The sequence below is a fragment of the Entelurus aequoreus genome, linkage group LG15, assembly GCF_033978785.1.
Source record: "Entelurus aequoreus isolate RoL-2023_Sb linkage group LG15, RoL_Eaeq_v1.1, whole genome shotgun sequence".
Lineage (NCBI taxonomy): Eukaryota > Metazoa > Chordata > Actinopteri > Syngnathiformes > Syngnathidae > Entelurus > Entelurus aequoreus.
In genome coordinates this window covers 46,274,079-46,298,596 of record NC_084745.1, presented here as the reverse complement: position 1 = coordinate 46,298,596, position 24,518 = coordinate 46,274,079, and the positions used below count along the sequence as shown (strand labels likewise).

Below are 24,518 nucleotides of genomic sequence, written 5' to 3'. Positions count from 1 at the left end.
CTAGCGAGGATTGTGGACATGATTTTCTGGAAACAACTCGGCGCTGAATTGAGCCCAAAAGGCATCCTCGTGTAGCGGTACAGGCCAGTGTGGGTGATAAACGCTGTCAAGTCCCTACTCTCCTTATGTAAAGGGACTTGTAAATAGCCCTGGCGCAAGTCCAATTTACTGAAAACTCGGGAGCCGTGGAAGTGTGTAGTGAGTTCCTCCGTCGTAGGAAGAGGATATTTGTCAGGCACCACTGCCTTGTTCACTTGGCGGAGGTCGACGCAGACTCTCAGTCCGCCCGACTTCTTCTTGGCGATGACAATGTTGGACACCCATGGGGAAGCGTCGATGGGCTCTATGATTCCACCAGCCTGGAGGCGTTGAAGCTCCTGCGTAACGCCGTCCCGCAAAGCCAGGGGAACACGGCGAAGGGGCTGGACCACGGGAGGCACGCTGTGGTCCAGGAGTGGCTTGTGTGTAAATGAGCTGAGGCAGCCCAGGCCGTTAAACAGCTCCGGCTGGTCGTGTTGCCTCGGAGACGCTACGTGTAGAATCCGCATACCGCTGTTGTCCTGCAGGGTAAAACCCAGGCTAGTGAAGAGGTCGAGGCCCATGATGTTCTCGCCGCGGCGCGTGATGTGGAACGGGAAACGGTTCACAGCTGTAGAGGTGTAGCGAACCGGGAGGTAGAGAAGGCCGACGACATCGATTTTGCTGCGGCCGTAGCCACAGAGGGCAGTGGACGGGGGCTGTAACTGTCTGTTCGGGAAGAGCAGGTTGCAGGTGTCGACATTCAGTAGTGACACTTTGGCCCCAGTGTCGAGGAGGAGAGGGACACAGCAGTCATCCAGGTAAACAGGGCACCTCGAGAAAGTCGCTGAGTGGGGGCCTACAGTGCGCACAGGCACCGCCGGGTCATGTGACTGTGCATCAGGGTAATCGGCCGGAGCGGACCGGCACCACCTGGCAAAGTGGTTAGGCTTCTGACAACGGCGACAAGTTTGGCCCCTAGCAGGGCAGTCCTGGGCCCTTGTTGCATGGCGGTTGGAGCCACAATTCCCACACCGTCTCTGTTGACGTGTTGGCTGGGGACGCGCTACCTGTATAGCAGCATCAGGGTCTGAGGTTGATAGCTGTTGCACTGACTGTTCAATAACAGGGGTAGGCCTATGAGGCTTATTTTCCGCAATTTTGGCCGCACATTCAGTAGCCGATTCCACTTGTATTGCGATTATTAGTGCGTCATCAAGTGTCAAAGTTGCATCCTTGAGTAACAACTCCTCCTGCACTCTGGGATTAGACGTTTTCTCAATGAGCTGGTCTCGAATGAGTTCATCAGTGAGGTTGCCGAAATTACAGTTCTGTGATAGGGCTCTTAAATCTGCTACATACTGCCTGGCAGACTCACCCGGGCGCTGACATCTTCGTCTGAACTCCAACCGGCGGAGTAGGATATTCTGTGATTTTACAAAATGTCCGCTCAAAGCTGTTATGACTGCATCATAAGTGTCCAGCGTACCGCTGAGAGAATTGAAAATTCTGTTCCCCTCCGCTCCAAGCAGGTGTAGGAGAATGGCGCGCTTCCTCGCGCTAGTGGCATTGTCCAAACCTGTGGCCAAAAGATACGTCTCAAAAGACGATTTCCACTGATTCCAGGGAATGACAGGATCGCCCGGGAGGGGTAGAAACGGGTCCGGAGGTGGCAGGGAGAATATAGGTGTGTCAGCCATCCTCGTTCGCCAAATGTTATGTTCAAATAACAGACACAACAGCCTCGCTCAACTTCACAACAGCACTCTCCTTTATTTCAGTCACTTCCTCAAAAGGCCCAGCCCAACTACGGTGGCTTCAAGGTATCAAAAGGCACAACGTAAATAGCCTGAGTAAGACAGTAGAACACATTACCAATAGGCATTCAAGTATAAGAACAGTATTTAAGATTAACTTGAATGAACACAACACACGTATTCAGCCTGTTGTTCACTATTCTTTATTTATTTTAAATTGCCTTTCAAATGTCTATTCTTGGTGTTGGGTTTTATCAAATACATTTCCCCAAAAAATGCGACTTATACTCCAGTGCAAATTAGGCAAGGCAAGGCAACTTTATTTGTATAGCGCTTTTCATACACAAGGCAGACTCAAAGTGCTTCACAGACAACAAAGTGAAATGAAAGAAAATAAAAGCAAAATTAAAATGCAGACAATAAAAATAAAAACAGTGCGGATGTTAAAAGTTAAAAGATTAAAAGATTTAGCTGAAAGCTAAGGTGAACATAAAAGTTTTCAGTCTAGTTTTAAAAGTAGTCAGAGTTGGGGAAAGTCTGACATCTTCAGGAAGTTTATTCCAGCTATTTGTTGCATAGTGACTGAATGATGCTCTCCCTTGATTTGAGTTTACTCTGGGAACCGCTAACAGATTGGTCTCAGAAGATCTTAGTGATCTAGAGGGCTTATATAGTGGGAGCATATCAGTGATATACTTGGGCCCTAGACCATGTAGTGATTTATATGTGAGCAGGAGGATTTTGAAATCAATTCTCTGATGTACAGGGAGCCAATGTAAGGATTTAAGAACTGGTGTAATGTGCTCACATTTTTTGCTCTTTGTTAGAACTCTAGCAGCAGCGTTCTGAACAAGCTGTAGCTGCCTGACAGTTTTTTTGGGAAGACCTGCAAGGAGACCATTACAATAGTCTAGCCTACTGGTAATAAAGGCATGTACAAGTTTTTCAAAGTCTTGAGCTGACAAGAGCCCTCTAAGTCTTTTTACATTTTTGAGGTGATAGTAGGCCGATTTTGTTACTGATTTGATGTGACTGTCGAAATGTAAATCAGCATCTAAAATAACCCCAAGATTTCTGGCTTTATTTGAGGTTTTCAGGGACAGTGATTGAAGGTGATGGACGACTTTAAACCTTTCTTTTTTAGCACCAAAAACAATTATCTCAGTTTTATCTTCATTTAGTTGTAGGAAATTTTGGCACATCCAGTGTTTGACTTGCTCAATGCACTGGCACAGAAGATGTATGGGGCAATAGTCATTTGGTGATAGCGCTACATAGATTTGGGTGTCATCGGCATAGCAATGATGGTCAATGTTATTATTTTGCATGATTTGTCCTAGTGGGAGCATATAGATGTTAAATAAAGTCGGCCCCAAGATTGAACCTTGGGGGACTCCACACGTTACGTTGGTTGGTTCTGATACAAAGTCACCAATGGAAACAAAATAGTTCCTATCTTGTAGATATGACTTGAACCAGCTTAAAACTGTGCCTGAGATCCCCACCCAGTTTTCCAACCTGTCCAAAAGTATTGAGTGGTCGACAGTGTCAAATGCAGCACTGAGGTCCAATAGCATTAATACTGAAGTTTTGCCAGAGTCTGTGTTTAGCCCTTTGAGACACTTGTGATTTAGGGCTATATAAATAAACATTGATTGATTGATTGATTGATGTCATTTATAACTTTAAGAAGGGCCGTCTCTGTGCTATGAAGAGGTCGATTTCCTGACTGGAAGTTGTTGTGGCAGCCAGTAAAAGCCAAGAATTTATTTAGTTTTTGGAGGACAACTTTCTCAATTATTTTACTTATGAATGGTAGATTTGAAATTGGTCTGTAGTTGTTGATAACAGAGGCATCTAGGCTCTTCTTTTTTAGAAGAGGTTTAATGACTGCAGTTTTAAAAGCCTTCGGGAAATTGCCCGATTGAATAGAATTATTAACTATTTGCAATACGACTTATATATGTTTTTTTTCTTCTTTATTATGCATTTTCGGCCGGTGCGACTTATACTCCGGAGCGACTTATACTCCGAAAAATACGGTATATTGACTAAGAAAGTGAGCGCTTTGAGTATCTAATAATAGAAAAGCGCGATATAAAATCTAATCCATTATTATTATTATTATTATTACTACGCTTATTCGAGACACATATTATTTCGTGAACAATATAAAATGATGTGGCGGGCCAGATCTGGCCCCGGGCCTTGAGTTTGACACCTGTGCTTTAGGGTGTTTCTCACCTCTATCAAACGCTACTTTCTTTGGCCACATGGTGGATTATTTTGCAATCATCCATCCATCCAAAATGACTAGTTTGTTATGCACAAGTTCATGTTTGGCTAGTGTGTAAGTGTAAGTATGAATGTTGTCTGTCTATCTGTGTTGGCCCTGCGACTTGTCCAGGGTGTACACCGCCTTCCGCCCAGGTACACCCAGAGACAAGCGGTAGGAAATGGATGGATGGATGGATTGAAAAAGTGAGTCGTACAAAAACGCTGTATTCGACATAGTACGATGCAGATCACTGTGCTATAAGTTTGTCAACTCTGCAAATAAATCTAATTTGTATTTCTGTGTGTGCAGAATCCAGGCTTTCTGGCGAGGCTACATTGCACGGAAGTGGTACAGGAATATTCGGAGAAACGTCTGCCCAAAAGACAAGCGTCTGCGCCGTAAATTCTATGCAGCAAAGGTGAATTTTATAAGGAGATGACATCATCAGCCTAATTGCGTCTGCATTGGCTTCTAGTCTAATCTGGTGTGCACCACCTAAAAGGGAACTGCACTTTTTTTGGAATTTTGCCTATCGTTCACAATTATTATGAGAGACATGACGATAGATGTGTTCTTTTTTGGGGGGGATTTTAGATATTAAATAAATGCAATCAAACATTCACTTACAATGGAGCCTATGGAAGCTGTGCAATTCAGCCTATAAAGCCCTTAAAAAACATTTTAACACCTCCATTAAGGTTGTATATACTGTACATGATGTAAGTATATATGTAATGTAGTAACGGGCACATTTATAATGACATTTATTATTGATGTATTTTGATCATTTTAAACATACGTGGTGAATTAATTTAAAAAATGCATGACGTTTGCCTTTTTTTCTTCATCACTGATTATTACTCACTACAGACTTCATGAGAGCTAACAAACATAATAAAACATCACTTAATGTACAAGGTCTGCTGTCAGTAGGATGCCGAGACAAAATGTAAATGGCTTATTGTTGGCTTTTTCAATGGTTATTTATTGGATTTTATGGGCGAAATAGGAGCTCCCATTGGCTCCGCTGTAAACTAACTTTTATTTACTTGTATTTACAAGTTAGAAAGCATGAAAAAAAAATCCATCCGCCATGTCTTTCGTAATGATTGTGAACGATAGGCAAAATTCCCAAAAAAGTGCAGTTCCTCTTTAAAGCGGTGAAATTATGATTTTTATTCTACATTTCAAAACACTTCCTTGTGGTCTACATTACAGGTTATGGTCGTATTTTGGTCAAGATTTTGCATAATTTGTGCTTGACAGCTGCTTTCCAAGTGTCTCTGAAAATGGGCTGCTTTGAAAGGCGGGTCTTATCAGATGCAAATGAACTCCTCCATGCCTGGCCGCTCATAATGTTTTTCAGTTGATTTCCGAAAGTGCACTCAAGAGAGTGTATTATGAAAATTGTCACGCGGATCCTACGCCATTTTATTAAGCAAAGGAGCTGGGTAGAGCTAGGTGCATGGCGGGGTACAGCATATTTACTTGCCTTGTCTGAGTACAAATCATTTATGGGAAAATATGCACTCTTTCTGCAACCTTCAAAAATAAAGAGGAAACCGTAACATACCACATGAAATAAATGTAGTTTACACTACAGCAGTGCTTCTCAAATATTTTCTGTTACGCCCCTTCTTGGAAGAAGAGAATATTTCATGCCCCCCCCACTCTCCGTCATGACTATAAATAGTATAATTTGTCTATAAAATTGTTATAACTGCATAACATTGTAAGCTTACTAACATTAAAGAAAACAACCCACCGCTCTTCCTTCGTTTCCCATCGTGGTTACAGTGAAACCAAGTGCTTCATTATACGCGTCATCATTTTCTGCTACGGCAAAAAAAGCATGTTCCCTGAAGGACTGCACTACAGTGACGTTACCATTTAAAAACGTCCACCAATATATCGTTTATGGCTGATTACTGTGACTAAACCGATTTAGAAGTGCTAATAATGGATGTTATGGAAGCGGATATCATTGTTTACATCTTAAGCAGCCATCTTTGAAACCAACTCGGAGGTGGTGAGAATGCTCCGAATTTCCGAGTCGGAAATCTGACCTCAAGGGGCGTTCCAGTTGAAATTCCTCAGAAATTACGACTTTCCCAGTAGAAATGGAACACATCGTTAGAACACTCAAAATGGTGAGGGTGAAGTAATGGATACTTACTACCATCAATAGTTGCCATATTGGCTACGTAGCGGAAGGATACGGACTAATTTGAAACATTGGCGGCTGAGGAGTAATCAATCAATCAATCAATCAATGTTTATTTATATAGCCCTAAATCACAAGTATCTCAAAGGGCTGCACAAGCCACAACGACATCCTCGGTTCAGATCCCACATCAGGGCAAGGAAAAACGCTCTGTAGCCCGCAGACTTTTTTTGGGCTCTGGGAATCACTAATAAGCCGGAGTTCTTTGAACGCAGATTTCTTACCGGGACATATGGTACAATACAATCAGCAAGATAGGATGGAGCTAGACCGTGTAGTATTTTATACGTAAGTAGTAAGGAAAATAATGCGATTTTCATTCGTTCAGTATTAAAGAGACGAGACTTGGGGCGGTATAGCTCGGTTGGTAGAGTGGCCGTGCCATCAACTTCAAGGTTCCAGGTTCGATCCCCGCTTCCGCCATCCTAGTCACTGCCGTTGTGTCCTTGGGCAAGACACTTTACTCACCTGCTCCCAGTGCCACCCACACTGGTTTAAATGTAACTTAGATATTGGGTTTCACTATGTAAAGCGCTATATAAATATAATTCACTTCACTTGGAGTAACAAACTTTGGACAAATAGGCCATGAGTGTCTTATTGGGTCAAATCAAGGCAAGCGTCATGTAGAAGCACTCTCTGACCCCGAGTACACACACACACACACACACACACACACCTTCACCTGCGTTGACCCTCTGGAGCCGCTTTGATGTTTTGTGAAACGTTCCTTGTTTGTCTGCTAATACGGAGAGAGTTAGTGTTTTAGTCAAACAGATGGAACATTCCAGACTGCACACAAAAGCACCACGCTCCCATTCTGGTCTGCTATTCCTTCATCCATTCAAGTAGTTGTGCGGTGTTTGTGTACCTCACGTCGTCGCCGAGGCTCGTCGTCGTGTTGAGTGATGGAGTCGTAGTGGAAAGGAAACATTGCCATCTAGTGAGGCCCGCTCAGAGCCCACCAGACACAGCTGGCTTCCTCTGGATTTGTGTGCGAGGTTACATGTCTTGTGTTTACTTAATGCGGTGCCATGAGGAAAATCAAAACCCAAGGCTATGACGGAGCCAATTAAATCGGACGCGGCATTAGGCCACGCCCACCAGTGTCAGTCGGTGGTGGGTGGTCGTGACATTCTGGTATCTTTTGTCACACCGTGGACGATGCTGTGCAACACGCTGCTGACAGCTGTGATGGACGCCATCTTGAAGGTGTTTGCTTAGCTGACTGTAAAGCAAACAGGCGTGTTGGTGCTCGAGCGCTCTGAGCCGCATGCTGCCGACCAAGACATGCCTGCAACTAAACAAGTTACACATTATCAACTCATCCCTGTGGCCGGCTTTCCTTTTTGGCCCGCTTCCTAGGTCCGACCCTGAGTCAACACATTAAGGGGTGTGGGGGGGGGGGGGACGTGGAGATAAGACACTCCTACTGCTCTCGCCCTTCGTGTGTTCGTCTACGTCCACGCTAGTAGCAAAGTTCATCGCGCTGTTTGTGGAAAAAGTCATAAAACTTCTACCTGAGCGCTTCACAGTTGTTGAATTAGGCGTCCGGGCCCGGCCGTAAAGCGGTCCTGATGTCAGCGTGACAGCTTGGCGAGGAGAAGCAGGCAGTGCACATGTGCAAACAGGCCCTAAGACCACATGGTGTCTTGTGGAGCTGCTAACACAGCTTTTATGCTAAAGTAGCGTGGGTTCACCTTTGTTAGCTAGCACTAAAACTGGTCATTTTCATTTTGTAAATCAGAAAAAATTATGTATGTCTGATATTCTTCAGCTTTTCTTTACTTGATGATATGCTCTGAATGACTTAGCTAATTACTAGAGATGTCCGATAATGGCTTTTTTGCCGATATCCGATATTCCGATATTGTCCAGCTCTTAATTATCGATTCCGATATCAACTGATACCGATATATACAGTTGTGGAATTAACACATTATTATGCCTAATTTTGTTGTGATGCCCTGCTGGATGCATTAAACAATGTAAACAAGGTTTTCCAAAATAAATCAACTCAAGTTATGGAAAAAAATTAAAGATGTCCGATAATATCGGCCTGCCGGTATCGTTTTTTTTATTTTTTTTTATTTATTTATTTATTCCTAAATCAACATAAAAAATACAAGATACACTTAAAATTAGTGCACCAACCCGAAAAACCTCCCTCCCCAATTCACACTCATTCACACTCATTCACACAAAAGGGTTGTTTCTTTCTGTTATTAATATTCTGGTTCCTACATTATATATCAATATATATCAATACAGTCTGCAAGGGATACAGTCCGTAAGCACACATGATTGTGCGTGCTGCTGGTCCACTAATAGTGCTAACCTTTAACAGTTAATTGTACTCATTTTCATTAATTACTAGTTTCTATGTAACTGTTTTTATATTGTTTTACTTTCTTTTTTATTCAAGAAAATGTTTTTAATTTATTTATTTTATTTTATTAATTTAAAAAAAAAAAAGGACCTTATCTTCACCATACCTTGTTGTCCAAATTAGGCATAATATTGTGTTAATTCCACGACTGTATATATCGGTATCGGTTGATATCGGTATCGGTTGATATCGGTAATTAAAGAGTTGGACAATATCGGAATATCGGATATCGGCAAAAAGCCATTAAAAAAAATGCCAACATGGCACTGCCATATTTATTATTGAAGTCACAAAGTGCATTATTTTTTTTAACATGCCTCAAAACAGCAGCTTGGAATTTGGGACATGCTCTCCCTGAGGGAGCATGAGGAGGGTGAGGTGGGGGGGGGGGGTGTATATTGTAGCGTCCCGGAAGAGTTAGTGCTGCAAGGGGTTCTGGGTATTTGTTCTGTTGTGTTTATGTTGTGTTACGGTGCGGATGTTCTCCCGAAATGTGTTTGTCATTCTTGTTTGGTGTGGGTTCACAGTGTGGCGCATATTTGTAACAGTGTTAAAGTTGTTTATACGTCCACCCTAAGGGTGACCTGTTTGGCTGTTGACCAAGTATGCTTTGCATTCACTTGTGTGTGTGAAAAGCCGTAGATATTATGTGTGTGGGCCGGCACGCAAAGGAAGTGCCTTTAAGGTTTATTGGCGCTCTGTACTTCTCCCTACGTCCGAGTACACAGCGGCGTTTTAAAAAGTCATACATTTGACTTTTTGAAACCGATACCGATAATTTCCGATATTACATTTTGAAGCATTTATCGGCCGATAATATCGGACTACCGATATTATCGGACATTTCTACTAATTACCTCTGCCAGGAGGTTATGTAATCGTTGCCTCTGGTTGTCAGTTACTTAGCAAAATATCTCAAAATCCTATGGGTGGGTTTTCATGAAACTTTCAGGAAGTGTACGAAATGGGAAGCGAAACAAGTGATTACATTTTGCGACTGATCCGGTTACGAGCCTCTACTTCTGTGTGCATCAGTGCGAGCGGTCCTGTCGCCCCCCACAGAGACAAAGAGAGTGGGTGACTGACGAGAGGTTTCTTTCATTCCGCTATAGATGGCTCAAAAGGTGACAGGCGGATTTTCATGTACCTTTACGGAAATGTCTGAAATGGTATAAGGAAAATCGCAGAGCATGTCCCAAATTTGTGAGTGGATATTGTGCAGGTATTGATCAGCCACCATAACAAACACAAGAAGATAACTAGCCCTGATGAAGCACACGGCTGCATCCTATGTCTGCTTTGTGCCAGTAACATGTTTGTTGCCTTTAGCTGCTGGAGCTGAACGAGAGCTTTGTGCGACACCATCATACCGACGTGGAGGCTTTTCTTAGCGATATCGACCGCTTGCTGTCATCGAGCCGGCGAGTGTTCCAGCAGCTGGAGAGAAAGTACGTGTCGGAGCCTCAGGAGGACGACTGGGAGCGCATACGCAGTCAGGTCAGGAAACATCATCGCACACCATCAAGCCTCCTGCCTCCGTCTTAACCTTTTTAATCCATGACGCCTTCACGCTTGCCCGGGCGTGACAAGAGATCATTAATTTATCCACATAATCAATACTGCACCAAGTTCATTTTGACATTTCCATGAGAAAATGTGCTGGCCTCGACATTGTAAATAAAAAGACCACCGTGCTCCTTTAGTGGAGATAGTGGGTGATAGGCTGCTTGCTGATAGAAAAATAAATCTGCAGTGTCAATGATAATTATTAGAGATGTCCGATAATATCGGCCAATAAATGCTTTAAAATGTAATATCGGAAATTATCGGTATTGGTTTTTTTATTATCGGTATCGGTTATTTATTTTTTTATTTTTTAAAATTAAATCAACATAAAAAACAAGATACACTTACAATTAGTGCACCAACCCAAAAAACCTCCCTCCCCATTTACACTCATTCACACAAAAGGGTTGTTTCTTTCTGTTATTAATATTCTGGTTCCTACATTATATATCAATATATATCAATACAGTCTGCAAGGGATACAGTCCGTAACCACACATGATTGTGCGTGCTGCTGGTCCACTAACCTTTAACAGTTAATTTTACTCATTTTCATTAATTACTAGTTTCTATGTAACTGTTTTTATATTGTTTTGCTTTCTTTTTTATTGAAGAAAATGTTTTAAATTTATTTATCTTATTTTATTTTTTTATTTTTTTTAAAAGGACCTTATCTTCACCATACCTGGTTGTCCAAATTAGGCATAATAATGTGTTAATTCCACGACTGTATATATCGGTATTGGTTGATATCGGTATCGGTAATTAAAGAGTTGGACAATATCGGAAATTGGCAAAGACTTAGACTTAGACAAACTTTAATGATCCACAAGGGAAATGTGGCAGGTAAAAGAGAAGGAGGGGGAGGTAGAGGTGTGAGAACAGGAGTAGTGGGGGGAGGGCCAGTAAGGGGTGCGTTGCTAAATCTGTTGAAAAACAAATTCAGCTCGTTGGCTTTATCTGCACCCCCATCCAGCAGTTTGGCTTTATTGTTGAAGCCTGTGATGGCCTTCATACCTTTCCAAACCTCACGAGTGTTGTTTTGTTGGAGTTTAGCTTCAAGCTTCCTTCTATAGGCATCTTTCCCTTCTTGAAGATTAACTCTGAGCTGCCACTGAATCCTCTTCAACTCGTCCCGATCACCGGATCTGAAGGCTCGCTTCTTTTTATTTAGCAGCACCTTTAGCTGGCTGGTGATCCAGGGCTTGTTATTTGGGTAACAGTGGACAAAAAGCCATTATCGGACATCCCTAATAATTACTGCATATTTTCACGTGTGAACAGGTGACCCAGCGGGGTACCGGCGACTGTGCCATCTGCCTGACGGGGCTGTGCGGGCCCGACTTCAGCCTCCATCAAGGGAGACGCTCAGTGATGTTGTCCTGCTCGCACATTTTCCACCAGCGCTGTTTGGATGCCTTTGAGTCCTTCGCTGTGGCTGGTAGAGCCACATGCCCTCTCTGCAGGTCCACGTACTACAAAAAGCTCATCTGAACCAGGTAGACACAGTTTATGGACATCTCACTGATAACCACTTATTGCGATTGTGTTAGCCTGTAGCACCAAAATGTTGAAAGAGCCATATTGGGCCAAAAATAAAAATACAAATCTGTCTGAAGCCGCGAAAACTTAAAAGCCTTATATAAGTGTTATAATGAAGGCAACACATGATGTGTCTATTAGCATATTAGCCCACTATCAAAATGTGTCGCAGGCTGACGCAAATCTTTGTTGACAGAAATGTTGAAATGTAATATTTATTCTACACATTTTTACAACATTAGTAAAACAGAGGCTTCTCGGAGGGTGAGATAACGTCTGAAAATGACTGGCTTAGAATGGCCAAACGTTTAGATGTGTGTGTCCAAGTTAAAGGAAACTGTCTTCTTCTAATGGATTTATTACAATCTTTGCAAGCTGGGTAACGTTTGCTGTGGTCTGTAACGGCACACAAACAACTATCAGAAATGCAGTCAATATTACATACATAATGATGCAATATGTACATACAGCTAGCCCAGTGGTTCTTAACCTGGGTTCGATGGAACCCTAGGGGTTCGGTGAGTCGGGTTAGGGGTTCGGCGGAGGTCAAGACACACCCGACTCATCGTGTAAATAAAAACTTCTACCTATCGGCGTATTACGGATACGGCAACAGCAGAAGTCACACTGATTTGCAGGTTTTGTTGTTTGAACAAGGTGATGTTCATAAACGGTTCATTTTGTGCACCAGTAAAAAACATGGTAACACTTTAGTATGGGGAACATATTCACCATTAATTAGTTGCTTTTTAACATGCAAATTAGTAACATATTGGCTCTTAACTAGTCATTAAGTACTTAGTAATGCCTTATTCGGCATGGCCTTATTATAACCCTGGCCCTCTAACCCTGGCCCTAACCCTCTAACCCAGACCTGGGCATTGTACGGCCCGCGGGCCGCATCCGGCCCTTTGCGCATCCCTGTCCGGCCCGCGTGAGGCCAATCATAAATTACAAAATAAATTTAAAAAAGTATCTATGTCGAGTGTGCAATACAACGGTGCTGCTTTTGTTTTGAAAAGCGTTATTTGTATTACTTCCGTGTGGACGTATGCGCGTGTGCGATCGTGAGTGAATTGAACGGCGCAATTACAAATTACAAAATAAAGTTTAAAAAACATCTATGTCGTGCGCGCAATACAACTGTGCTGCTTTTATTTTGAAATGTGTTATTTATGCCGTATGTCCGGGGGGAACCTGTGAGTGCAGGTGCACAGCGACAAGTGATGAGACGCTAAAAAAAGAAAAGTTGATGAGGATTGGCGTGTTTCCAACAAGAGATGGACTGCCAAGTATTTCTTTACATAAATTAATGATAAAGCCGTGTGCTTAATGTGTGGTACACAGGTTGCTGTGTTTGAATATCATTTTAATCGCCACTACACGAAGAAACACGAGGGAAAATACCGGAATATGTCTGATGAAGCGCGCGCAAGGGAGGCTGATGCGTTGATGGTAAAACTGCGAACCCAACAAGGACTTTGTGCCATATTTCACACCCCCAGAGATGCAGCCGTCAGGACAAGTTTCGTCATTTCTCACAAAAGCGCCAGAAAAAGTAAGGCGTTTTCTGACGGAGAGTTTATTAAGGAGTGCTTATTGGACTTTGTTGCGCTGATAATGCCCGGAGACTTGGACTGTTTTTCGCTAACTTTGGATAAGAGCTCTGATGCAGTCAATTAAAGAGACAAGCACAGGTAATGACTTGTTCACAGAGGTAAATGCGTGTAGGGACAAGCTGGCAGGTGTGACAATCCAATCCACTTTATTTATATAGCACATTTAAACAACAAAATGTTTCCAAAGTGCTGCACAATAATATTACAAACAATATTCAAATATTATCCTTAGCTCCACCAATGACTGAATAAAAAGAAAAAACAATTACATATAAAACCAATATAAAAAACAATATCAAATAAATATGATTAAAAACTATTTTTAACAACAGATGGTTGTCCAAATCTGATGGGGAAAAATGTTGGATAATGCAGGATAAAGTGACCATCAAAAGCAATCTGCTTTTGTATAAAGTTAAGTTAGGTTAAATTAAATTATTATTATTATTATTAATTATTATTATTATTATCATCATTATTATTTATCTTACGGTATATCAAAAATAATATTGAGCAAAATTTAATTTAAATATTGTCGTGTGGCCCTCCAGCAGTGCTCGGGTTGCTTATGCGGCCCCCGGTGAAAATTAATTGCCCACCCCTGCTCTAACCCTAACCCTAACCAAAAAACTCTAAATTAAGTCTTTGTTACTTAGAATATGTTCCCCATACTAAAGTGTTATTTTTCACTAAAGAAGGGTTCGGTAAATGCGCATATGAAACTGGTGGGGTTCGGTACCTCCAACAAGGTTAAGAACCACCTCTACTTAGCTAGCCTAAGTAGAGGTGAGGAAAATAATAGATTGTTAGATGCATCGAAATTCGAACATGGACGATAATAAAAATCGATTAGTAAATGTCAATAATCGATTTATTTATTGTAAATAAAGTAATACAGGCAGTTTTCAAATTTGGCTGACTGCAGTGAGCCAGCTCCTTTATTATAGGGCACTTATGTTCCAGTTTTGCACACATTTCCATGAATTTAATAAATATGATGGGAATTTCTTATTACAAATGCACTGAAAAGAAATGTAAAACTGCATCAATTATCGATTGTTAATCAAATCATGAGGTGGCCAAAGATTCCCACCTCTACTAAATAGCCTGATAGCAATCGATTAGCTTACAGTCATGCACTGACCAAATATGCCTGATTAGCACAAGTCAATAACATTAACAAAGCTCACCTTCGTGCATTAAGGCACAGCATAAAAAGTTTGGTGGACAAAATGAGACAAAGGAGTAGTGGCATAAAATACGTCTTTCTGTGGCAGCGTTGTAAAAAGTTGTACAAGCAATTTGTTACGTGACAACCTCTGAGGAAGGCAACAGTTGTAGCCAAAACCGTCCGGTATTGAAGTAAACACACAGGTCTGGCTATAAGAAAAACTAATTGCATAATTTTTTGAAGACCTAGTGAACCTCTTTGGATTACTGTAAATTGTACTGTATTTTTCGGAGTATAAGTCGCACCGGCCGAAAATGCATAATAAAGAAGGAAAAAAACATATATAAGTCGCACTGGAGTATAAGTCGCATTTTATGGGGAAATGTATTTGATAAAACCCACCACCAAGAATAGACATTTGAAAGGCAATTTAAAATAAATAAAGAATAGTGAACAACAGGCTGAATAAGTGTACGTTATATGAGGCATAAATAACCAACTGAGAACGTGCCTGGTATGTTAACGTAACATATTATGGTAAGAGTCATTCAAATAACTATAACATATAGAACATGCTATACGTTTACCAAACAATCTGTCACTCCTAATCGCTAAATCCCATGAAATCTTATACGTCTAGTCTCTTACGTGAATGAGCTAAATAATATTATTTGATATTTTACGCTAATGTGTTAATAATTTCACACATAAGTTGCTCCTGAGTATAAGTCGCACCCCCGGCCAAACTATGAAAAAAACTGCGACTTATAGTCCGAAAAATACGGTACATGTTTAATATAATTAGTGGGATTTCTAACAATTAGGAAGGTTTGTGTCACGTTTGTCTTCCTACAGAAACCATATTAAAACAAAAAATATATTTTTTCACCATCTTTTTACATTTTCATACATTTTTAAATTAGCTCCAGGGAGCCACAACACTAAAGAGCTGCATGCGGCTTGAGAGCTGCGTGTTGCCGACCCCTGGCCTATATTATGCTAGTTTGGATGAAGTGATGCTAACCTTTATGCCAAGGTAAATTTGCCAGGTTCCCTTTGTTTCTACCAAAAACTGCCATGTATTTTATGCAGAAATGATGACCAAAAAAGTTATGTTGTAACTTTTATTTGCAAACACACCAACATAAAAAAGACACAAACTGAGAAACTGTTTAAAAAAAATACATTCACAAAACATGTACCCAAATAGCTTACATGCAGAGACTGAGCTGCTTCACAGCTTATGACTGTGATATTACATTTGAGGTACAATGACCGGATCGAAAGAACACGGCCAACACCAACTTCCCTGACAGGTGCCGCGCAGTCCTCTTTGTAAGAAGAATCCCTAGAAATGACATAATAGTAGTTTGTTGTTATGGGACACAATCAGATGGACTAAATCTAACAAACAGTGGAACAAAAAGCTTGTCTTTTAATGTCGAACTATCTATCCATCAATAAAATCAGATCTTTGGTCCTGTTCTGGTTTCCACAATGGTAACTGACATCTAATGAGGTTGATTTAAGAAAACATATTCTGCATATTCATTGCCCCGATCGAGAAAGGAAAAGTAACTAATACAAAGCAAACAATGAGCCTTCTTGTTTTTGCCTTTTGACCTTTCCATATGAGAACACACAACATGAACATGTTTCTATGACAACAGCCATGTGTGCGTCTAGCATCACAGTGGAACTACCTGGGGACCAAAACCACACTAAAAGGAAACAACTTAAACATTGAGCGCGTCCTTTAAGGCATTTAAGGTACTTCTGCACGCCAACAACATCACAGTGGAGAAGATGATCAATTGATGCCAGTTTAAGCAGACCTTCTGAGATTGTTGGCCTTGGACTGAGTTGTTCACAACAACTAATATGTACACATTGCTTGTGTGCGCTGATGGAAAACTTGGCTTTCAGAGAATACAAAGAGGCTATCAAACATATGTACATGAGTACATAATATTTACACTAACCCTATTTTTAAACAAGGTGCGGAAGCAAAATGTGAACACAAACTCCTGTCTAATGGAGTCGTTTAAATGTGGAGCACCTAAAAGTTGTAACTAATGACATCAGCCTCATTGACATTTCCAACTGCACCGCCCTACTTGCTGCAGGACACTCCCTAAAACAAAGGTATTGTTTCCAGTACATAGTCAATAGGAGTGAGAGTTAGCATTAGTATTGTACTTTGCTGTACTGTCCAATAACTTTTATAGCTTGGCTTTGTACATTTTACCAAAGACTATTTTGAAGTGAAAAGCGGACTTCAAGGCAATGGAGTCGACCCGAGCCGAGCCGGTCCGGTCCAGTGTTGTCCAGTGGAAAGGTTGACACACGTTCTGAAACAATCAGATAAAACCAAAAAATGCCTTCTTTTCACCAAGTGGTGTTGCTCAGCTGAGTTCCATTTGAAAGATTCCCTAAATACCCGACCCTTATCTGAACCAAAACACTTGAGTACAACTTTGTCGGTTAAATGATGAACCTGAAGTGTGCTTGGTGAAAACGCGACAGAAAAGAGGAGCAGTGTGTAGCACAGGTGGTTGCTAGAAGCACAGCTGAGGGAGTAAGTGCAGCCATCACATCTTGGCTCCATCCCAGCTCCCGTCCGAGGCCCAGGGAATGGAATGTCACGCAGCAAAATGGCTCTCAGCCTCTATTTGCAGCATCTGCCAGACACTGCCCGGCTTTATTAAGTTCCCCTTCAATCCCTTTCACCTTTCAGCGGCTGTACTGTGAAACCTCTCCTTCCCTTGGCTGTGTGCATGTTGACCCCATACTTTCACAAAGTTTTCTGATGCCCGTTGGCTGAGAGCTTCCCAGACTCAGGGTCTGTAGGGCTGTATGACAGTTGCAATTTATCCAGACCTGGCCAGGTGAGACATAAGACGCAGCATCACCAAAACCTTCCAGTTTGTCACTGCGCACTTTGACCAACTTACCCAGGGCCTTGAGGAGCTCTTCTCGTACGGCCGAGGTGAACTTCCTGACAAGACAGAGCGTGGTCACGACGGCAAAGAGAAGGTTGTACGAGACGACGATGTAAAAGTTTCCCAGCCAGTTGAATCTCCCAAAATCTCCCAACAGATCAAACCTGGTAATGCCTGGGAAGGAAGTGGACGCTCATTAGAAAAAGGCAAATGATAAACAAGCCTATGTTTGAGTGGTGAAAAGGCAGCATCAAGCAGCCTGGAACTCTGGGAATGTTGGGACGTAATTAACAACCTCTGCAGCGCTTTGGAAATGGGCGAGTTGGCAGATGACTAAGCACTGCAGTTTTGCAGGACGACTCATCTCTTCACAAAGATTAAGGTGTGGTTCTTCCTCTTTTCCCCGGTTTCAAAATGCTGATGCATCTTGGTGGATCCAATCACACGGGACCCTTCAAGTGTTCAGAGGAAGCCACCAAAGTTGGACGTAATTGTTTTATGGAGGACATGTGATTAGTACACGCTGCTGGCCTTGCCAGCTCCATTTATCAAGGACTTTGTTGCAGAACTTACATTTGCTTTGGATCATCTCAACACAGAAATGAGAATGAAGACGTCATTCTGCATCTCCTGTTACATCTTCAGTGGTCAAATTGATTGGCTAATGGAGTCAGTGTCAAAAAGATGTATTTACAGCCACAGTAAGCACTTGGAAGGCATCGAGGACCTTTAACTAAATTGCCAAAGAAGAGACACTGGGCAGCGATGATGGCAGACCTCAGCCGATACCGTGGTCAGCTTCTCATCAATTTCTTTTCTTGATTTTGTTCATGTGAGAACATCTGTTGTGGTATTAGCGAGGTGGAGCATGGGCGAACACAGTGCTCCACACACAATCAAGCTTTGGAATGTAATACTTTGGTCAGTACACTTCAATAATGCTACGTACTTCTACCCAAATTGTGACAGTGTCAAAGGAAATGTTAGCATTATTTACCTTCTTCTTAATATCCATTATTGCAAATTAATTCCTTACCTTCTGCTACTTAGCCACGATGACAACTATTGAAGGTGGTGAGTGTCCATTACTGTGTACTTATTATTTTGAGTGCAACATCTGAGTACTGTCGGTGTACTGCATTTTGGCGTACTTCTCAATGTGCTCGCACTCAAAAGACACTAAAGACCTGATCTACTAAAGGTTTGCATGTATTTAACAAGTGAAACTTGATAGCACACGCACAGCTGATCTATTAAGCTTTTGTGTGATGAGGATTGTGTGTCTTTAAAGTTACCAGTAAAGTGGAAAAACAAGTTGCCTTTATATTGAAACGTTATCATATATATCTGATTTATGAAGTTTAGGAGTACCGTATTTTTCGGAGTATAAGTCGCACCGGCCGAAAATGCATAATAAAGAAGGAAAAAAACATAAGTCGCACTGGAGCATAAGTCGCATTTTTGGGGGAAATGTATTTGATAAAAGCCAACACCAAGAATAGACGTTTGAAAGGCAATTTAAAATAAATAAAGAATAGTGAACAACAGGCTGAATAAGTGTGCGTTATATGAGGCATAAATAACCAACTGAGAACGTGCCTGGTATGTTAACGTAACATATTATGGTAAGAGTCATTCAAATAACTATAACATATAGAACATGCTATACGTTTACCAAACAATCTGTCACTCCTAATCGCTAAATCCCATGAAATCTTATACGTCTAGTCTCTTACGTGAATGAGCTAAATAATATTATTTGATATTTTACGGTAATGTGTCAATAATTTCACACATACACTATCGTTCAAAAGTTTGGAGTCACATTGAAATGTCCTTATTTTTGAAGGAAAAGCACTGTACTTTTCAATGAAGATAACTTTAAACTAGTCTTAACTTTAAAGAAATACACTCTATACATTGCTAATGTGGTAAATGACTATTCTAGCTGCAAATGTCTGGTTTTTGGTGCAATATCTACATAGGTGTATAGAGGCCCATTTCCAGCAACTATCACTCCAGTGTTCTAATGGTACAATGTGTTTGCTCATTGGCTCAGAAGGCTAATTGATGATTAGAAAACCCTTGTGCAATCATGTTCACACATCTGAAAACAGTTTAGCTCGTTACAGAAGCTACAAAACTGACCTTCCTTTGAGCAGATTGAGTTTCTGGAGCATCACATTTGTGGGGTCAATTCAACGCTCAAAATGGCCAAAAAAAGAGAACTTTCATCTGAAACTCGACAGTCTATTCTTGTTCTTAGAAATGAAGGCTATTCCACAAAATTGTTTGGGTGACCCCAAACTTTTGAACGGTAGTGTAAGTCGCTCCTGAGTATAAGTCGCACCCCCGGCCAAACTATGAAAAAAAACTGCGACTCATAGTCCAAAAAAAACGGTATGTAGATATGATCAAAATAGTATCAATCTCACAGAGATTCCCAAACTATTATGAGAGATAATGAGCTAGCCAGTCACATGGTCGCGTGACGTAGAGGTAGGAATTGTGGATCCCTTCCCCATCAACAACAATTCAAATCATGCAGACTTTGCGAGAGTCAACAACGATTACTTTGGTAAAAGTGATGATCCAGAACCTTATATTGTTGATCCTGAATATAAGAAGAATGAATGTTAGAAGCTCTGCTAAACAGACTCCGCTTTAGTGAAACACTAAGCATCATGTAGCAGTATTGCTAAGTGCTAAACAAGAAATACAAACTACAAGCATAATAAAATGATAGCTTACTGTACAATATCTGCTCTCACTGTGATGACAACTGATAGGATGTCCATATCTTCCCGTTTTTATGAAGAAATAATCATGATGCACACGAAGGGTTAACAAGGAAAAGTCTCCCTGCAGACACTGTCTTCGGTTGTGTGTGTGTGTGTGTGTGTCCATCTACGGGTATGAAATTAATGTCACAGATAAACAGCTTCTAGATTTATGGCTAAATCCTTCTAATATCCAGATGAGAGGCATGATCTATAATCTGGAATAACTTTGACGCCATGATGCGGGAGCAGCAGGACATGGCTGCCAGCTCACAGTAAAGCTGCAGAAGGCTCCTAAGCTTTGTGTTACCAATCAGCCGCTAAACAATAGTTTATCTGCGTTAGCGCTTATAATAACAACATCGCTAACATTTGGTTAATATTCAGGTCCCGATATGTATAAAGTGGATTGTTGGCGGGTTTTGGATGATTATTTAGAGGGTTTTGTGGGCGGGATAGAGAGCCCTTACTGACAGACTTTTTATGTATTTATTTATGACTTAGAATGCATAAAAAAAGATGTAAAGGGATTGTGAATGATAGACAGCACACCTCTATAAATAGTATGACTGTACCATGGCCAGAGTGCAGAAGTTTAATTTCAGTGACGTCAATCTACCGAGGACGTTCGTACCGAAATATTTAAAATGGCTGACTGAATTTGTGGCATTTTGTGATGTTTAGATGGTATTTTCACATACTTGGCGGATTGTAAATGCAATTGAATATGGTTTGATTGATTGATTGATTGATTGAGACATTTATTAGTAGGTTGCACAGTGAAGTACATATTCCGTACAATTGACCACTAAATGGTAACACCCGAATAAGTTTTTCAACTTGTTTAAGTCGGGGTCCACTTAAATTAATTCATGATACAGATATATACTATCATCATAATACAGTCATCACACGAGATAATCACATTGAATTATTTACATTGTTTACAATCAGTGGTGTGGAGGGGGGGAGGATATGGACATCAAGTAGTGGACATAGAGAGAGAGAGAGAGAGAGAGAGAGATCAGAAGGCATAAGAAAAAGTATCTGCATTTGATTGTTTACATTTGATTATTAGCAATCCGGGGAGGGTGTTAGTTTAGGGTTGTAGCTGCCTGGAGGTGAACTTTTATTGCGGTTTTGAAGGAGGATAGAGATGCCCTTTCTTTTATACCTGTTGGGAGCGCATTCCACATTGATGTGGCATAGAAAGAGAATGAGTTAAGACCTTTGTTAGTTCGGAATCTGGGTTTAACGTGGTTAGTGGAGCACCCCCTGGTGTTGTGGTTATGGCGGTCATTTACGTTAAGGAAGTAGTTTGACATGTACTTCGGTATCAGGGAGGTGTAGCAGATTTTATAGACTAGGCTTTGGTTTTAATGGATACAATGAAACACAATTAAGCTTATCAAGTCAACTTCTTTTTCCACTCTCCTGCTACTTTAAATGAGCAAAATAGCGAGTACAATTCATTTAGCATGTTTGTCTTCATGTGCTGTATATGCAGAATATATGCTGATCATAAGAATGCCCACAATACTGCGAGGGGGAAATGAAAACAATCATTTAGCAGCCGCAATAGGATAAGCCTGAAACTAGGGCTGGGCGATATATCGATATACTCGATATATCGCGGGTTTGTCTCTGTGCGATATAGAAAATGACTATATCGTGATATTCGAGTATACGTTCTCACGCAGTTGCTTTTAGCTGCGGGCATTACACTACAGGCTCTTCTCACTCTTTCTTGTCTCTCCTTCTCACAGAGACATAAAACAAGCGCACCTTCTTACATACGTCACATACGTATACGCCCTCGCGGAGCAGAGAGGTAACAGCATGGGTAACGTTAGCTGTGGTGCGAGTGGTAATACGAGAGAAAGAAGGCGCGAATCTGGATACAAATGAAGGAAGAATTAATTCCCAGGAAAAACAGCAGGGGGTCCATCGTCTGGCGGTGGTTTGGCTTCAAGCGGGAATATGTCGAACAGGCAACCGTAATTTGTCAAGTGTGGCATTGCTACAAAAAGTAGCATTACTGCTAATATGTAGCATCATTTGAAAAGTCACCTGCTAGAGAATGTAGAGTGCTTACTCCGCATGTCAACATCTCCGTTCGGTGCCACACCAACAAAATGCAGAGGCAACCATTTCCACATCAACACCGAATGAAAAAAATAGTCAACAACGGAAGGAGATAACGTCCGCAGGAACCTACCACATAGTGAAGGACATACACTATTTGATTTCCTACTATGCAGCTCATTTTTATTTGACACTTATTGAAATATCTTGTGTGACATCATGCACAAAAGTGCACTTTATTTGTTTTATATTATTATAGTGGCGTTCTGTACAAAAAGTGCACTTTAATTTAGTATTGTTTTAAAAAGTCGTCTTAGTGACATCATGCACAAAAGTGCACTCATAGCTTGTTTTAAAATGTCTCTGACAATCTTGCACTTTGTTTTCGAAATGACATGAATGTTTGTGCCACTGCTTAATAACTGTTTAATAAATACACTTTTGCTAAATTGACTTAGTTATGATTTCCCTCTCTGCATGAAAGTTTAAAAGTAGCATATATTAATGCAGTATGAAGAAGAATGTTTTAATGTAGACACATAGAATCATCATACTGCTGTGATTATATGCATCAAGTGTTCATTCAAGGCTAAGGCAAAATATCGAGATATATATCATGTGTCGTGACATGGCCTAAAAATATAGAGATATTAAAAAAAGGCCATATCGCCCAGCCCTACCTGAAACTGTTGATGGCTGCTGTTTTGCATCTATATTTAGCATGTTTGGGAAGGTACTTTCAAACTGACACAGTTACGCACAAACGGCTGCGATCGGTGCAATGATAGAAGATGGAGAGAAAATTCTCTGTTTTTGTGCGTCAGAAATATAAAAACATTAGACATATTGTCTATTTAACAATGATATGGTATTAAATTACAGTTGCACTATGACTTAAGAGGCTGATTAAAACACATTCAATTGATTTGTTTTAGTTTCTGCTGATTTTCATACAGGGAAACAAATCTAGCTGCACCATCACAACACTGCGGCGCCTCCTACAGAGCACTTTCATCGTGCTAAAAATATGTTCTGTTGTCTAGATTGTGCTTACCGTATTTTTCGGACTACAAATCGCACCGGACGAAAATGCATAATAAAGAAGGAAAAAAAACATATATAAGCCGCACTGCATTTTTTGGGGAAATTTATTTGATAAAACCCAACACCAAGAATAGACGTTTGAAAGGCAATTTAAAATAAATAAAGAATATTGAACAACAGGCTGGATAAGTGTACGTTATATGAGGCATAAATAACCAACTGAGAACGTGGCTGGTATGTTAACGTAACATATTATGGTAAGAGTCATTCAAATAACTATAACATATAGAACATGCTGTACGTTTACCAAACAATCTGTCACTCCTAATCGCTAAATCCCATGAAATCTTATACGTCTAGTCTTTTACGTGAATGAGCTAAATAATATTATTTGATATTTTACGCTAATGTGTTAATAATTTCACACATAAGTCGCTCCTGAGTATAAGTCGCACCCCCGGCCAAACTATGAAAAAAACTGCGACTTATAGTCCAAAAAATATGGTGTATATATATATATATATCCAGGAAAGGTGGTACAGATGATAGTTCTGTGCTTAATGTTCCACAACATACTGAAACACCACGGTCAATGTAATGAGTGTCTCGCAAAAACACGCACAAACCTCATTTAATTAGGGAGATCTGCACCACTTTTGCACATTAATTGCACCCATAATGTGCCTACTAATAGTACACACAATTTTGTAGTTTGCACACGTTGTTTAGCGCTTGTTATTTGGGACCTGAGTAGATCATGCCCTAAGTGTGCGAATTGAGACACAGCCTTCGTTATGCATGCAAACAGGCTGAATTCTACTTGTGCTAAACTCACTAATGTTCTTCTACCGTCCTGTAGATGGCGCTAATGATAAAAACAACAGCATTACCGAAAAAGTTGTGAAGTCAAGCATGTAGCGTGACGCGCTTCGACACTTTTGTCAGTGCACATTTCCCACAGACGTGCACAAAACCATTCAAATCCCCATTTATAGTTTCGGGTCTTTCTTTTTTCTTTTGCACTCACGGATTCCTTTTCATCTATTCAGCGTCACAAAGCAGAACCTGTTGATCAGTTGTAAAGCTTCCCGTGAGTCACTGTA

General features: G+C 40.9%; 2 protein-coding genes across 10 annotated transcripts in view; one reads left to right on the top strand and one right to left on the bottom strand.

The window, feature by feature from the left end:
* The window catches only part of rnf32 (ring finger protein 32), a 282,695-nt gene that overhangs the window by 204,510 nt on the left and 53,667 nt on the right, over window positions 1-24,518 (top strand). For 6 of the 7 annotated variants that reach the window (XM_062021648.1, XM_062021647.1, XM_062021642.1 and 3 more), the window contains 3 exons: window positions 4,363-4,471; window positions 9,996-10,163; window positions 11,517-11,731. In XM_062021648.1, coding sequence (XP_061877632.1) covers window positions 4,363-4,471; window positions 9,996-10,163; window positions 11,517-11,726 — 487 coding nt within the window. In that variant the 3' untranslated portion in view covers window positions 11,727-11,731. The remainder of the gene's footprint in view (window positions 1-4,362; window positions 4,472-9,995; window positions 10,164-11,516; window positions 11,732-24,518) is intronic. The other variant, XM_062021649.1, reaches the window with a different exon arrangement.
* The window catches only part of lmbr1 (limb development membrane protein 1), a 76,654-nt gene continuing 67,816 nt past the window's right edge, over window positions 15,681-24,518 (bottom strand). For all 3 annotated transcript variants that reach the window (XM_062021637.1, XM_062021639.1, XM_062021638.1), the window contains exons 16-17: window positions 17,519-17,680; window positions 15,681-17,444 (exon numbers count right to left, since the gene is read on the bottom strand). In XM_062021637.1, coding sequence (XP_061877621.1) covers window positions 17,359-17,444; window positions 17,519-17,680 — 248 coding nt within the window. In that variant the 3' untranslated portion in view covers window positions 15,681-17,358. The remainder of the gene's footprint in view (window positions 17,445-17,518; window positions 17,681-24,518) is intronic.